Here is a 17,263-nt window from a genome sequence, read left to right as displayed (position 1 = left end):
CAGAGTGGTCCAGGTTTGAGTGGCTTGGGTGTTGGGGCAGGAGTGTAGAAGTATGAGAGTTGTGCTCAGGATTCATCCCAGAATTGTCTGGCTGAGCTCTCTAACCTGGGTGATTGTTTCTGTTCCTGGATTTTGATGTTTCCCTGAAGATCTTTATTACTAGAAGAAGAGCTGCAGAGAATGCCCTGAAGAACGTTGTTTTTCTCCCCCCAAAGGTCACAGAGCCAATAAAGATCACTCTCAACAGGTTTTAAAGCATCTCAGATAGTAATCTAGAAAATGATGGGAGCTTAGTAATTAGGGCATGTTTCTGAATCATTGTTGTCACAAGGGCTGTTCTTGGTGTGGCTCGAAAACCAGAGCTTCTTGTGATACGAGGAGCTTTTATTTTGCTTGGCACTGGGAAGGTGAAGGATTTCAAAGCTGCACATCTGCTAGGTTTATCACTCCTGGATGAGCTTTCTTACTTGTGATGGTCTGGAGTGCTGTCCCAGCCACTCACTGTGTTGTATCTTTATAGACACAGCAATTGATCTGCACCAGTGCCCCCAGCACGGGTGAGAAACAGGAGGAGCTGGAAACCATTGCACAGCAGGAGATGATGATATGAGTTGCCATTATGGAATCATGGTGTGGATGGCTGACACTACTGGAGTTCTGCAGTGAATGGCTATGACTTCAAAAGGAATTGGCAAGGAAGGAGAGGTGGTGGAGTAGCCCTGTGTGTTAGGAAGTGTTTGGATTGTCTAGAGCTTAATGATAGTGATGACAGGGTTCAGTGTTTATGGGAAAGAATGGTGGGAAGGCTAACAAGGCAAATATCCCAATGGGAGTCTGTTCCAAACCACCCAGCCAGGAGACCAGTTTCATGTGAAGAGATAGATGAAATATTCTCTAAGCAGCTGGGAGAAGTCTCATGATCACTCTTGTTCTTGTGGGGGACTTAAATCTCCCACATGTCTGCTGGAAACATAGCAGAGAGGAAGCAGTCTGGGAGGTTTGTGGGTTGTGTGAAGGCGACAATTGGTGAGGGAGCCAACCAGGACTTGGTATCGAGTTGTCCTTAGTAAATACTGCTCCTGGTCTGCCCTGAGTGCAGCTGCTGGCCTAGGCAGCCCTACCAAGTGAAATACTTGTGTCTCAACAGGTGACAGTTCCCCACATTTGTTAGACTTAAAATTAAGTGTAGTTTTCCAGGATGGTGGAATTCTGCTTGTTTCTATCAAGATCCATCTCAGTGAATTGGAATGATTTTCATCCCAGCCCTGTGCACGCTCTTCTCAGTGGTCTGTCCCTGATTTTGGTGTCTGCTGCACATTCGTTACTGTATTTATGAAACAGTGCAGTTTTGAGTGGTTTTTGTTTAGATGTCTTGAGTTTTCTGTCTCTCAGTCCTCAAGTCTCCTTCCATGCCAGGCACATGATGATACTGTCAAATTTTGAGTAATGCTCTGCATTACTTGAGGCACAGTTTAATTCCAAAGACATGTGCTGCTCAGGTCTGAAGATGGTGAAATACCATCTTATATGACTCTACATATGAAATTGCCTTTCTAAAAAAAAAAAAAAGTGTATATATAAATTTTATGGCAGTAAAGCAGGTGGCTATAATGCATATGAAGCTTGGAAGATGGCAGGATGGCATTTCCTTAGGATAAGTATATTGGAACTGCTGCGTATTTCATTTATTGTGTCACTGCCCTTGTTGTGATCAGTTGTAGTGCCGTAATCTTTGCGAACGCCCGTGTAGAGACACAAGTTCCCTTTGTGTTGCTGGCTCAGGAACTCTCTCAGTGGTGAATATTAAACACCTTTTGTGAGCGGTGCGGGCGGGAGACGCTCACTGTGCGATTCCTGCTGGGAGCTGGTGGTACTGGAGGCTGGTGCTCAACTCCAAACAGGATTTCTGCAGGATAGCTATCCCTGTGGCTCGGTGTCCTGCTGCTGGTAAGATCCCAGTGTGGTTGGTGCTGCTATTTGCTGTGTTATTTTGTGTATTCTGTGGCTGGGAAGTGGCTGTACGTGCTGTTGTGGTGGGCCAAGTCTCTCAGGCTGTGACATGAGCATCCATGATAGCAGAAGACCCTAGAACTGATGTTCATGGACTCAACAGACATCCATTAGCCTGGCTAAAAACCCCCAGGGAGGGTGATGGCATCCTGCTTTATGGAGGTTTAGTATCTGCACATCCTGGATTTCCCTGTACCTAGAGCAGACCTGCTTTGTGCAGGGGGAATGCAGGGCTGGAGTACCCCTAGCGTGGGGTATTTGGACTGATTTGGTGTCAGGAGTAAGGAGAAAAGGCACAAACATCTGGTGAAGTATTATTTCAGGACACATTATTTTGTTATGAAATAACAACAAAGCCAGAGGAATGTGATTGGCCAAGGAAAGCTTCAAGCTGTGCGAGCGTTTTACTGAATAATGCAGGCTGGGGCTTGCTGGGGTTATATAATCACAGAGGAGGAAGGAGTTTGAGTGTGGCACAGCAAAATCAGCTGAGCTTTTCAGATGGCTAAAGATACCTGACTGCAGTCAAAGGGAACCTGAATGAATACAAAATACTGGGATGTTCTGCTGTATCGGAGCAGCTTGTCAAATCATGCTTGTAATGGGCGGTGCAGAAACACACAGAAAAAGCTCCTGCGTTATTTTGGGTCCTGCAGTATCTGTTACATTTAGTAGTATGTGGAATGGAGCATGGCACCAGCTTCTAAATGAAAATGCGGTGAAGTTTCTTTGGCTGGAATGTAGTTGACCTCCAGAACTCTGCAGTGATGAAGATGATTTGGTATGAAAGGTCTTCACAAACCTGTGGGAAGCTCAGCAAGAGGAATAGGAGGATACCGTGATTTAAAGTGGAATTTGGTTTATATTAAAAAACAAATCTCCCTCACTTCAACCCACCTCTTCTTATCATGTACAGATCATCCTATAAAGATCCTAATCAGTTTATAGAATATTGCAACTAAACAGTAAGGTTTGCTCACTACACAATTACTGGCTGGCATTCTCGTAGCCCATGCTTTGTTTAGAACGTTTCTGCTTGGAGCAGCAGGGACGGTGCAGGAAGAGTGTTCACAGTGAGCAGCTGAGCTGAAATGCTTTATTAGAGCTGGAAAGCCGAGGTGCCGATCCCCAGGGTAGGGAAGGCTGTAGGGTGTGGGATGGCTTTGGCTGTGCCTGGGTGACACGTCGCTCCTGGGGAGGAGGAACCAGCCCGGCCTTGCATTGGCAGAGGCTGCGCTTCCCAGCCCGGTTGTGCTGTCTCCTGGTTTGGGAGGAAGAGCTGAGGAGGAGGGAGGGCTGCAGAGCGAGGGAAACATGCTGAGCAGCTGTGCCAAGAGCCCAGAGACATTTCAGCTGCTTGAACGTAGAGGTGCTTTGATCTACAGTGAATAAACCGATAATGCTTAAATTATGAATTCCTTTTCTTTGTCTGAAAAGCTGGATTAGCGTGGCTTTGTTCGAGCAGTGATTATTGAGCAACTTTTTTCTGCAAGGGCTGCTCGATGTGTGTTTACAGCCGGGTGCTTCGGTCGTGCTGTGCTGGTGGAGGGGCTTGGTGACATAACAGCTCCCGCACGTCCTTGTCTCCTCCGCTTCAGGTTGAACTGTAAACCCCGCCGAAAACATGGCCTCGGCCACCTTCTTTACGATGTGGAGCTAATGATTAATCGGCAGGAGCTGTGGACAGGAAGAGGCACTAAAAGGCCTTGTTTTCATTTGAGTCTGCGGAGCGGGAGCTGAGCGAAGGCACCTCTTTGTTTCTGTTGGATTGGCAGCGATTGCAAAACGCAGCCTTGGGAAGGGCTGACGCACAGGTGTAGCGATAGGAGACGAAGGTTGAGAGGAGCTGTTCTGCCAGCGCTACCAAAGGTCGTGGCCATGCCTCCCCTGGCCTTTTGTGCCTTCTTCTCAGCCCTCTGCCGGGACAAAGGTTGCTCCTTGGAGCACGTTCACCTCCATCTTGCCTTGCTTCGGTCTAAGGAAGCGCAGTGCTCTCGCCGCCTCTCCTCCCCCGGCCCTTCAGAAAGTGTCGTGGTTTTTTCCTTGTAATGTTTCTGTGCTGCAGTGAAGCCGTGTGGTGATGCAGCACTGCAGATCTCCCTCCTCTCCCCCTGGTCTCCTCCCGGCAGCATCTGCCAAGACAGGAGCAGCTCGGAGAGGCGCCAATGGGTGCGGCCGGGCCGATCACTCGGCACATTGATCCTGGCGGTGGGGGCCGAAGGATGTCTGCAGTCACAGGACTGAGGCAAACCTTCCTCTTCCAGCAGCTCCCCTGCAGTACTCAGGGTTCTCTCCTCCTCGGTTTTCTTTCATCCCCCTATTTCTGCTTCCTTTCTCCTCCTCCTGCCTGCCTCCCTTGCTTTCAGCAAAGGCGATTGCCACAGATTATCCTCAGGGCCTGTCAGGGGTACGGGGCAGGACGCCGAAGCACGGCGTATATTTATGTATCTGGATAACGGGGATTAACAGGCGCCGTCTCGGAGTGGAGTGATTTAGCACCATGGCTGCAGTGCAATACAGTAGTGGCCTCCCCCATACATTTCTTATTTAGGAAAGAAAAATTAATAGCTGAAGTACACTTCTTCCAGTATAAAAATTCATATTGGGAAGAGTCCCACTTTTGCTAGGCAGGTTTTGTGGTAGATGGGGACCTTACTACACTGGTGTTTTGTATACTGTCTGCTTTCTGGGCAGCATGAGCTTAGATATTTGAACATTTTAAACACATTCTGCATCTTCTACAGCAAAAGAATGACAGTTCTGGCTGTGTATGTATAATAACATGTACATGTTAGGATTTCAGAATTAAGCAGTAATTGTCAAGGTGGGGAGCAGGCAGTCGTTCAGAGCCCAGAGCTGATGTCACTGGCAGGCAGTGCTTCATGTGAGGTGGGCCGTGGTGGCTGCAGTCAAAGAACAGCTGGGATTTTAGTGATATTGATACCATTATCAGCAGTGTCTTAATCCTATTCCCCCCTGCAGATTGAAGGGAAGTACAGGCTCATGTTGCCAGAAACTGAAGGTGTAAACACAGTGAGCAAAAGGAAAGCGTGTGTTCTAGCCAGTCAGTTAGGAAGCTACATGGTTTAGATGTGAGGGTTGGAATCCATCTTTCATCTTTGTTTGCACAAAACTGGCACTGAAACGTGTTAAAGGTGATCCTAACTAGGATTTCTAATTACTTTCCATATTTCTTGTCACGTTCATTCATGGCATGAACATTTTCTCAAATAGGCTCTTTCCTGTTTTCCTTCCCTCTCCTTCCTTTCCTGTTCCCTCTCCTGCTCTCTCTACATCTGCCACATCCAATTAGGCCATTTTTTTTCCTCACACAGATTTTATTAACCATCTCCTCTACTCTTCTGGGCTTTCTAAATCTTACTTGCAAGGCAAGATAACCAAATCCAGCTTGCAAAGAGAGCATGCTTTGAGAAGCAGCTTTCCTTTTGCCATTATTTGCAGTTCCATTTGCCATTATTTGAAGTTTTTAATTAAATAAAATACAAAGAAACAATAAAAAAATAACCAGAGCATTACAGATTAGGAAACTCCCAAGAATTAACATCCCTGTGCTGTACCCAGGGGCACAAAGGTGACAAGCTCAGCCCTGGACAGCTGAGAGGCAGGAACATGCCTTGCGTGTGACTGAGTCTCTTTATGCCCAACAAGGCATTTATTTTTTTCTGGGAAGATGCTCTTGTTTGTGCGCACAGCCGTGTTCAGTGGAGTATAAACCAGGGAAAAAAGGGCTCTAAATCCAAACCAGGTTATATATAAGTGTAGTAGGTCAGGCTGGAATGAGAAGGCAGCAGTCAGCGAGGCAGGTTTTCAGATCGTATTTAAGGATTAGTCATCCAACAACAATGATGAAATTGTAAGGTGTAGGAAAAGCCAGGCATGAAACCGAGGCAGCTCGGGGATCTGACAGCGTGTGTGCCTCAGCCTGGTGGTTGTATTCCTTCTCCCTGCGTGTGTGGCTGAGAACAGTTTTGCCTGTGTAAGGTCTGTTTACATCTGCCTGGCCTTGTGCTGCCTTTGTGCATAGAAATTTTTTCACAACAACTCTTCATGGAGTTTACAAATGCTTCCTGATTAGGTTTTTTATTTGTGCGTCCCTTTCCTCTATGTCAGCCCATTCAGAAATACACTTTCTGCCTTTTCTTGTCCTGGATTACCAGCTGCAATTCAGAGCTTTTCCCTGGTTTGCTCAGAATCTTCTGGCAGAGAGAACCGAGCACCCAAACCCTGCAGTTGTTGGCTGTTAAAATGTCACTGTGCTCATCCCGCCCAGCTTGTCCTTTCTACTGTGAGTGGATGCAAGTTATTTAAATATGTTTCTACATCTTGTTTCCTTGTGTACACAAACATGTTTGGGTTTATTTTTATTTTGCATAGACATTTACTCATCCATAAGTGCCAGTGTTGCAGTTACTTAACATACATTACGTAGGGTGGTGTCACATTCCCTCTGGCATTTCTCAGCTCCTGTTGGGCAGCTGGGTCTGCAGTGGGGGTGGGAGGCTGAACCCCAGCAGCACCTGGGTCTGGGGGTCCGTGTGTCCTGCCAGGTGTGGAAGTAAACAGGTTTGGGATCAGGAGCGAGGATCACAGTGGAGACTCTGGGTTAAATACAGATTGAAGTAGTGGAATTGCTGTGTCAAGGTCATTTGTCTCCTAAGAAAATTGTTGGCTGTCTGTATTTTTCCTCGTGACACGGTTTTGTTTTAATTGTGCCTCTTTAATTGTGTCAGACTAATGATGTGCAGGGTGCTCTGGTTGTGAACACCTTTCTATTTCTTCAGCTGCTGCTGCTCTGTTGCTATAAAAAGGGTGATCCCATGGTAGGCTTCCCACACTTCCAGAAAGGAGTTTAAATGTAACCATGGAAAGTTTAAATGGCTTTTCCCCCTCTCCAAATGGCTTTTCCTCTCTTGGTGTCTCCCAGTGATTGATTTTTCTGGCAGAGGGGAAGGGTGAAGGGTTGGATGTTGGTTTTTCAGAAGGCAGTGTTATTAAACGTGGTCTCTTCCCACCAGCACTAACGTGTGTGCTCTGCTTTGCTTCTCTTCCAGATATGGACGTGTCGAAAGTGTCAAAATCCTCCCTAAGAGGGGGTCGGAAGGCGGAGTGGCAGCGTTTGTGGATTTTGTGGACATTAAAAGTGCCCAGAAGGCACACAACTCTGTCAACAAAATGGGAGATAGAGACCTACGGACGGATTATAATGAGCCAGGAACCATTCCCAGTGCTGCGCGGGGATTGGATGATACAGTTTCCATAGCATCTCGTAGTAGAGAGGTTTCTGGGTTCAGAGGAGGTGGTGGAGGGCCCACTTATGGCCCCCCACCATCACTTCATGCACGGGAAGGACGTTATGAGCGGAGACTTGATGGGTAAGTTCCAAGGTTTCTCTAGGCAGGTATTTTGTATTTGATATGGTGAGAAACACAAACTCGTATCTAGGGCCCCCAGATGGATTTAAAATTTTGGGAATTATCTATGTTTCCTATTTTGGGTTGGAAACGGAAGTGATTTCTATCCCAGTGGCTGGTACCTTGTGGATCCATAGAGGATGTGTCCTGCAGCTGGTTGGATATCTACCTACACTTGAAATAAGGTGGTTTTAAGATGGAAGATTTCCTTTGGCCAGCATCGATATTGGAGTTACTCTTTTCTAGAAGTAGCGATCCCATTTCTTGGATAATATTAAGGCCTTGCTGGATGTATCCCTGCTGCCAGATGGAGCTATCTTACTCTACAACTTGTGGTGAAGTTCTCTGTGGAGTATCTTCGGAATACTAGAACCTAGAATTCGGTGAAAGCTTGATGCCTAGCTCTCAGTTCTCACTATACGCAGCGGGTATGTTAATTGGATTGTCACCACAAAATTCAGAGTAGACTTTAATGATGCGGCCCCTTGGATTCTACCGACAACTCTTAGCCATGGAAATAACGCTTGGATGGAGAAGACCGAAGGCAGCTTGTGATGGTTCCATTTTGGATCTACATCATTTCCAAGTTATTGGGATTATTCTTTCTGATGGTATTGGCAAAAAGTGATGACGGACATTACTAAATTTTGGAAATTATAGTTTATTTTTTTTAAAGCTGGGATAAGAACTACTGCCTTGAATTTATTGGATGGTATACAGTCAAGACGCCAGTAGCCATGGGGAGTGGATTACTATCTAGTCTCTTAAAAAGCTCTGCTGCTCCACATTAAACATACTTTAGCTTTAAGGACGTGGTGCTAATACCCGTTTGTGGATACTCCAGTGAGAAGTGACTGGGCTGGATGGTTACCAAGGCGGCCAGAGGATGCCTGCTGGCAGCAGCGTGAGGGCCCTCGGGCCTCGGGGGATCTTCTACCAGCTGCTTGATTCAGACTTAGGGCTGGAAATTAAAATTATGGATCTATTTAAGTGCCTTCTGTCTCAAGAAAGAAGTCTGGGGGTTTCAGAGTTACAGTTTCAGTCTGGGACTACTTCCGTCCAGTGGAATTTTTTTTTTGTGTCTTGTCACTAAGATTTTTTTTTTTCTTGTTGGTTCATCTAAAATATCATTTGACACCCTTGCCCATTAAGAAGGTGGATTACCCCTGTAAGAGGGGCCAAAATTGGGGAAGTTATGTTCACAATTCTCTCCCTAGATTTAATTGGGAATATAGGTCGTGTTTCCACACTTGGAAAAGGTTGGTATGTCCTGCCCTGTGTATATTAGCCCCTCTCCTAACCCAAGTCAAACCCTCTCTTTCCACTAACTCCAGTAGCACTTAGTACTAATAGATAAATGAAGAAAGCACTGTAGCCAGTAGCTGTTCAGCTCTGCTTCCTCTGTCTGTCTTCTGTGTCCTTCTCACGGATAAGGATTTGTTCTTTCTGTCAGCTCTGTAGCAGTAACCTGCTAGAAAATACTGCTTTTTCTCTGACCTCATTAAATCAGCTCTCACTGATTAACACTTTGTAGGATGCTAAATGCAATCGTTTGTAAAATTGTTGATCTTGGTCCTTCAAAAGGGGGAAAAAAGAACCAAAACAGAGACATTTCTGTGCCAGATTCTGAAATAGCTTTCAAAATTCCATTGTTGCGAGCAAGAGGTAATGGAAATAGAAACGCAACAATGAATTTCAAGCAGATGTAGAAGATAATGACATTCTCTTGCACTGGTGAAATAATTTTTTATATATCATTTGAGAGAAAAAAATGGAGGCAAGATGTGAGGGAGCCCTATAGAAAGCTTGATATGAGTTACAGTTTAACAACAGAGAGTGAATATATTGAGAGGATTAAGGATCTAGTGATTCATTGGAGAAGGAATGGAAGGAACTTCCTGAGATGCTAATCAAAAAAGATTCAAATCTCATTTGCAGTTTATAAAAGATCCCTGAAATATTTCTGCCATTCGAACTAGAGCTGTGATGCAGGAGAGGAGGAGGCAGCACAAGGCAGAATTGGGTTATCAGGATTCAGGGGACTGAAGTGACTCATAACAGATTCTAAAGGAAGAATCTGAGAGAGAAGGCTGAAAAAAAGGTTGAAGTGTCATTTGTAAGATGGATAATTAATTTTTAAATTAATTTTGGCTACTCTGACATGTTTAGAATTTTAGAAGTATTTTTTAAATGTTCAAAGTAACAATTCTGAAGCTTCCATTTTGTAAGATGTAACTAAGATGTACCATCCTGGTACTTGTCTAAATTGGAATTCTCAACTATTTGTAGTGTTCCTTTATCTGTCAATCTCTTTATTTGAGAGATCACACTAACTCAGAACATTACTGAGCCTTTGTCAATTTAAAATGTTCAAAACACTGAAATGAACTGGACTGTGGCTGCTGGAAAGCAGCAGCTTGTGCAGATAGAAATTCCATGATTGCAGCAGTCCAAGCAAAAACACTGCCTAAAAATTGGATTTCCAGTCCTTGTGTAGGGTCTTAGTATGTTCTGGGGACCTGCATCCTTGCAGTTCCAGCATTAGTAATGGAGACGTTTCTTTAGCATCCATAACTTTTACAATGAATGATTGTAGCAATCTGGTCAAAGCAAAAATTCCCTCTAAGAGGGTGAAATCTCTTAGAGCAGCAGCAAGAAACCCCCTAATTTTCTGGGAAATCTCTATGGGTTATGCCACCCCTTTTGAAAGCAGCTTCTTACCTCGGGTCATGCTTTGCATGGAGGCTTTCATGGCTACAGCCCAATTTGTGATGCCATTTTTGCAGAAGGATATTTACAAGAGCTCCAGTAATTACCAAATTTTGAAAAAAAAATTTTTAAAGCTCTTAAGCAAAAATGGAGAGAAAAAGAAGTTGATGATGTCCACAAACATGAAGTTTTTCTTGTTTACAGAATTTAAAAGAAAAAGGAACAGTTGAAATGAGGATTCTGCATGGGAAAGCAGAAATTTTTTTCCTGTGCAGGCAAGTTGCTGGTCATGAAAGCCCCACATTGTGATTAAACCAAAATGATTGCTCAGCTTAATCGTATACAAATATAACTTTGGAGTCAAGTAAAATGTTTTGAAGTTTGTCATTGTTTGCTTGATAGGTTATTGCTGGTTAGTGGAGAAGCAGTCGCAACAATAAGTCGAGTGCTGCCATGAATGTTTGCATGATTTGCTTTTGGTTGTGCCTGCCCCTTTCTGATGCAATATTTTTCCCCCTTCCCAAATGCAGGGCTTCAGATAACAGGGAGCGTGCTTATGAACATAGTGCCTATGGACACCATGAGCGGGGGACGGGCGGATTTGATCGGACGAGACATTACGATCAGGATTACTATAGAGACCCTCGGGAGCGGACCTTACAACACGGGCTCTATTACACTTCTCGGAGCCGAAGTCCAAACCGCTTTGACGCTCACGACCCCCGATACGAACCTAGGGCCCGGGAGCAGTTTACATTGCCCAGTGTGGTACACAGGGATATCTACAGGGATGACATTACACGGGAGGTACGAGGCAGAAGGCCGGAGCGGAACTACCAGCACAGCCGGAGCCGCTCGCCGCACTCGTCGCAGTCCAGGACGCAGTCCCCGCAGCGCCTGGCCAGCCAGGCCGCCCGGCCCGCCCGCTCCCCCAGCGGCAGCGGCTCCCGGAGCAGATCCTCCAGCAGCGACTCCCTCAGCAGCAGCAGCAGTACCAGCAGCGACAGGTAGGTCTCTGTGCCGGGGGCCGTGCGGGTCGTTTCATGAGGTGTGAGCCTGAGGAGTTGTTCCCTGGCGAAGCTTCGGTCGCTGAGGTAGAGCGAGCTGCAGTGAAATGTCACAAGGCTCAGTTGGCACCAGGGGTTCTGAGGGGAACGCTGGTGCTGTTCCTTGTTTCCCATGGTGGATCCATGCAGCATGTGTAAGATGGTGGCTGCGCAGAGCAGGGATGTACGGACACAAGGCCTTGCTGCCTGTGTGCCTGGAGAATGGGGTCACTTATTTGCTCCAGTGAGAGAAAAAGATTTTAAGGTCAGCTGCTTTTTACAGACGACACTTCAACGTACTTTGGGAAATGATGAGTGGTATTGCTCTGTTTCTTCTTGCTCCCTGACACTGCCTGACATTCACAAGGTTGATTTATCGCCTTCTCATTTCTCGCCCTGCTGCCTCACAGCAAAATTTGTAGACTTGGAAGAATTAAAAGAAAATAATCCAAGTTTGCAATTCCTGGGGATGCGTTTCCTTGGTTCTGCAATAGCTCTGTGTTTGCTTGGCTTTACAAAATACCTGTGGGAGAGAAAAGAAGGTGTTAGAAAATCACTGATTTATTTTAATAATTTTAAAATTCATGTTGAAGTGCCTCTCTGACATTTGGCCTTTTAAGAGTGAATTCACCCTAAGAGTGGAAGCCACAAAACTATGGTTGCATCCATTAATGTTTCATGCTCTTTGGCGAAGGGCTCTGCTCTTCAGGAGGGTTTGCAGAGTTGGCGGCGTTTCCTTTGCATGCCAGGTCTTTTCTAAAACTGAAAATACTCATTGAGTAAATAAGTGTATCGGTAGAGTGTTTGATTTCACAAAGGCCTGGAGTGCCAGGACAAGGGGGAATGGCTTCCCACTGCCAGAGGGCAGGGGTAGCTGGGATATGGGGAAGGAATTCCTCCCTGTGGAAGGTGGGCAGGCCCTGGCACAGGGTGCCCAGAGCAGCTGTGGCTGTCCCTGGATCCCTGGCACTGTCCTAGGCCAGGCTGGACAGGGCTTGGAGCAGCCTGGGACAGTGGAAGGTGTCCCTGCCCATGGCAGGGGGTGGAATTTGGTGAACTTTAAGGTCCCTCCCAACCTGTTCTAGGATTCTGGGTTTATCACTGTGAATGGAATTTTACCACTGTCAGAACTCTGTGACCAAGGGGATTATTCTCACAAAGTCTTACCTTGAACGTTGAACCTTCTGGAAGGGTGAGATGGGCTGACACCCACGGAGAGTGTACAGAAGATGAGGAAATCAGTGTCTCCTCTTCTGATTGCCCCACCCCCTCATGTCTAAAGAGTCATGCAAGGATTTATTTACTTCTTTTAATTATTGTTTTCTCCTCTTGGATTTAGAAATCCAGGTCCTGTCTCAGCTGGAGAGCAGGTGAAGATTTAAGACAACTTTTAGGCTGCTTTTAAGCACTTGTTTATTTCCAACACCTCTTTCAGTGAGAGCTTAATGCTTGAATAAAGACAATCCTTTGTCAAAGATTTTTCACACTTATTACAGCTGAGAAAAATCTGTGAGACTTCTAGAGGTCTCAAAAAAATCCTAGAGAAAATGGATTGAAAGGAGGGCTGGTTACATTTAAGGTTTAATAAAAAAATCTCGAGCAGGGGAAGAAGAAAAAATCTCTACTGGTGCTTCTCTGCTCCTTGTGGAATGAGAAAGGCGTCCAAGAAACTCGTAATATTTATAAAATGTCATTGTTGGGATGTCGAGGCAGGATGAAATCCTGTTCTGAATTTGAGAGGACTAAATATGATCCCACTGGAACCAAGTTTTAAGATTTAATGAGAAGAAAAGCAGTGTCTGCTGTGCTTGAGCATTTCATTTTCTTGGCAATTTCTAGTTGTAGTAATGGAAAAGTAGACGATACTCTGAGAGGAAATAAAACATTTTTTTCTTATTAATACAATAAAATCAAACTCAGTCGAGCAAGTAATGGAATCTGGTGGATTGTATATTTAATTTTGAAGGATCAGAAAAGAGTTACGTGTTTCTTAGCGATCAGTTAGATAGTAACAAACATTTAACCCTCGCTTTCCTTTGGGAAGCAAAACCCCACCTGGCCTTGAAGTCTTTCAAAGCACAAGTGTTTAATTTTCAAAACAGTTGAAATTTAGCCATGTAAATATTAAGCCACTCATACACTGTTGGTGAGCAAAAGCTGCCTCATCCCCTTTTCCCTGGTTCGGTGCTCCCACTTGCTGTGTGATATATCCAGTTTCTTTTGTCTGGGAATAATTATTGCCGGTAGTTTCCGTGGTCTTGAGGATTTTAGCTAGCTGGAGATTCTCTTTAGGCTTTCTTCTAAGTGGAAATGGCCAATTTTGAGGGGCCATAGTATTATTAAGGTCTCTATGACACTGCATTCTTCTGACATTTAAGAACTTGGTCACTCCAGTCTTGTCCTGTTGGTCTCAGTGGCAGAGTTGTGTTCCCTGGGGGTGTTTGGGGCACACGGTGCGTGTTCAGCACTGGTGGGAACTTCATGCTGGGCACTGTCCTTCAGGAGCTGTGAAAAAGCAGAAAGGTGGTGAAGGAGAAGTTTGGTTTTCCTTGCTTGTGGTTTTCAAGACCTGTGTGAAGATAATAACGCTGATTAAATGGAGCTGGTTTTCCTGGACAATACTGAAGAAACATTGCTTGCTTAAAAAAAAAAAAAAAAAAACAACCCCAAAAAGCCTTTATCTCGTCAAGGTTCAGAGTTTGTTGTGTTGGATCTCCACTAAACTTTACTTTAAATTGCTATTTGGAGGCCTTTGCAAGTAATGGTGCTGCAAGGGAGTAATTTAGAAACTAAAACCAGAAAGAACACATTAAAAATAACCAGTATTGTCTGAAGCCAGGCTTTATTTGGGGTGTTTTGTGGCCTCTCAGAAGTTGTCTGCTGAGGTGAGGAAGCTGGTGGATGTGGATGGTTCCTGCATGGATTTGAGGAGGAATTTGTGTTTTGAAATCTTCTTAGTGTAAGATTGCTCATTCCCCACCCATGTAGTGGAAAAGGGTTGGTGGAATTTTTTTATCACCTTGAAAGAATAAAAAAGCCCTTGAAAATGATAATTTGCCACAACCAGAAACTTCATTGTCTCCGTTCTGGTGATTCAGACACACACCACAAATGATACATTAGCAAACATATTTTCTGTAGTGTGTCATGGAAGAAGCTGGCTCTGGATGGAAGCTGGGTGATCCCATAGGAAGCAAACAAGATTTTGTTTGTGCCCTGCCCAGCCTCATGGAAACACCCCCCTGCTTTTAGCTTGGTTTTTTCTTTTTGGTAGCAAAAGCTCTTTTCTAGGCCGCTTGTTGAGGTGCTCTAATGTGCTAAAAATAATTTCTGGGCTTTTTGATTCAGTTTTGTAATATCAGATGGCCTGACACATCTCTTGCTGCTCCATGTGTTAGTGATTATTCCTCAAGCTTTGCTGCAGCAGTGTGCTGAACCACCCGGCGATGAGAGCAGAGCGTTTCGCTCCTAAAATCCTTGTTGGGATGGGGTTTGAATTCATTTACAAAAACCCAGGCAGAAGTGTTTGATTTCCTGTAGGTGATGTTCAGGCTGTGAAAGCGTGAACACCCCATGTGTTCCATCTGCAGATAAGCGACCTGAGGTTTCCCTTGGCCTTTAATTTATTTTTTAAGAGTGTTTATTCAGTTGTCTGATGTGGAGGATGCTGGGGGATTTACCAGCTAAATGAATAATTTCCTATAATGTGTAATGTAGTCACCTTTAATTTATTTTTAAGAGTGTTTATTTGGTTGTCTCATCTCCAGGATGCTGGAGTTGGATGAATAATTACTTAGATGACTATTTCTCTATAGCTTGTAATATGAAATAGATATTGGGAAATTAAAAGAGCATTTTCAGCTTAGACACAACACTGGTTTTATATTCACCAAGATCTACGTGAGCACAGTTATTCCAGTCTTCCTGGAATCAAGAAACGGGAAGTAGTTGCATTTACAGATATTTGAAAAAGGAATTTTTTTTATAATTCTGACAGCTGTATTTAAAGTTCTTGTGACAAGCAGGCAAGGCATAAGGTAATTAGAGATTGGTTTTAATTTTAGATTTTTCTGTGATGAAATTCTTTCTGGAGCAAGGAATTACCATTGGAATGGAATATGTGTGTGTCTTAATATTGAAATAAACTGATGAAAAATACTGCCAAGAGAATTTTAATCATGGGAAAAACAGGCTCCCTGAAACCTCCTGTGTATTTTATTTAGTCAGGGACTTTCCTACCCTGTTTCAACAACTGAAGTGAAAGTAGAAAAAAGTGAGTTTTAGTTTCATTACATAATGCAAACCTTTCTCTACCATTGTCTTCATCTCCTCCTTCCTGTGTGTCGTTTGCTGCCAGAAGTGATGAATCACTGATTTAGCTGGGATTTGGGATTTTGAGTGGGTTTGGAGATGCCTGTGCTGAGGACAGATGAAAAATCAGGAACAGTGAGGTTAAATGTAGCTGTTTAGTCTTTTTTGAAACCTCTGTGAGATGTATTTTGTCGAGGTTAAATAATTTCACATACATTTGGTACTGTAGAGATGAGCTGAAAATTTTTAATCTCTTCTGGTAGAACGACAGGGTTGAGCAGGCTTGTGTTTGTATGGGAGAATAATTAGGTTAAGATTTATAAAAGAAAATTAAAGAATTTCTTAGAGTAGGAAGCCTTTTCCATTACACAAAGGCAACAGTAAATCCTGTCAAGAGTCAGGTGAAACACCTCATCCTTACCTTTTGTTCACATAAACCCATGTGCTGCTTTAATGTTCTCTCTGCGCGACAAAATGTGAATTAGGGACAGGAAAATTTAGGAAAAAAATTCCACCTTAGATACTCGCAGATTTTTGTTAACAACTGTCGAGCGTTTTCACTTTGTTCTTCCTTGTGTTTCTGCTCGTGTCAGCCTGTGCTGCTGCTTAGCTAAATATAACCGAGACCATCCTTTAAACGTGGCTTTTTTTACCCTTGGGACTGTATCGGGTTTCTTGAGATTGAGCACAGGCAGAACGTTTTCAGATGGCTTTGGAGAGATTATAATACAAAAAGCAAACCTTTATACTTGAGATATGCCGAAAAAGACGTACCTGTGCATGTGTAACCACATAAACAGATCCTTCTGTGGAAAAAAAATAACGTGATATATCAAAGTTCTCCTCACGGATGGCGAAGAAATGGTGCCTTGGCGCCCTGGGCAGGGAGCGGCCGCAGCCCGCTTGTCCCTCAGCCTCTCGCCCCAGCTGCTGACAGCCCGCATTACCTCAGCCCTGGACTCGGCAATAATCTATTAAAAATGTGCGTTGCATAATAAGATTTTTATCTCGCTCCGAAACCCCGCCGCTTTCTCTCGCCTCAGCCGGCGGAGCGCGCCCGCCGCTGTAATGGCGGCGCGGCCGCGGAGTCGCCTCACCCGGCTCTTTCGGGAGGGTGGGGAGAGCGGGTGTTTCCGAGGGAGAGGTGGGTGTTTTGTGGGGAGGAAAGCGGGTGTTTCTGAAGGAATAAGCGGGGGTTCGCCGCCGCGGTGCCCCGGCGGGCGGGGGGCGGTTGTTTGCGCTGAGAACCGGTCTGAGCCGGCGGGAGCCGGCCGGGGCTGCCGCGCCGCCCCCGGGGCGGGGCCGCCCGGGCCCCGCGGATAAACACCGCCATTGCCACAAAAAAAAAATAGCCTTTTAAATGAAAAAACATATATAGAATCCCTCCCCCCCCTTAGCACTGGAGCAGTTCTCGCTCCTGCGTGAAGGTTTTCCCCTCACACAGCGCAGAGAAATAAAGTAGCAGTGCCTGTGTCAGAGCCGGCTCTGAGGGGGGAAAACCACCCTCTTACCTATTTTAGGTTGTTTATTTATTTGTTTTAAACCTTAAATGCTCTGCTTGCTCTAGAAGTTAAGCACTGGTTTCCTCGCTGGAGGATTCAGCCCCAAAAATCCCCCAAAAGGGCGATTTTGGAGCCTGCCCCAACATCCTAATACCAGCTCTGCTGTGATTTGACACAGTTTCAAAATGAAATAGAAATTCTGTCTTTGTTGGCCCCTCTGGGAGAACCTATCCACCCCCCCCCCCCCCAATAT

The 17,263-nt window shown here is 44.9% G+C and overlaps 1 protein-coding gene and 1 long non-coding RNA gene across 6 annotated transcripts in view; one reads left to right on the top strand and one right to left on the bottom strand.

The window, feature by feature from the left end:
- The window catches only part of SPEN (spen family transcriptional repressor), a 65,086-nt gene that overhangs the window by 10,961 nt on the left and 36,862 nt on the right, over positions 1–17,263 (top strand). For all 5 annotated transcript variants that reach the window (XM_041419412.1, XM_041419414.1, XM_041419413.1 and 2 more), the window contains exons 2-3: positions 7,083–7,403; positions 10,682–11,158. In XM_041419412.1, coding sequence (XP_041275346.1) covers positions 7,083–7,403; positions 10,682–11,158 — 798 coding nt within the window. The remainder of the gene's footprint in view (positions 1–7,082; positions 7,404–10,681; positions 11,159–17,263) is intronic.
- On the bottom strand, positions 11,168–16,786 carry LOC121343942. Its single transcript, XR_005953760.1, has 3 exons — positions 16,283–16,786; positions 12,365–13,702; positions 11,168–11,720 (listed from the first exon to the last, which is right to left on the bottom strand). It is a non-coding gene; the product is annotated as an uncharacterized LOC121343942 (long non-coding RNA).

This window comes from Onychostruthus taczanowskii, unplaced genomic scaffold (assembly GCF_017590055.1).
Source record: "Onychostruthus taczanowskii isolate IOZ18803 unplaced genomic scaffold, ASM1759005v1 scaffold61, whole genome shotgun sequence".
Lineage (NCBI taxonomy): Eukaryota > Metazoa > Chordata > Aves > Passeriformes > Passeridae > Onychostruthus > Onychostruthus taczanowskii.
Note: the sequence above shows the minus strand (reverse complement) of the source record. Positions and strands in the feature narration are given on the sequence as shown.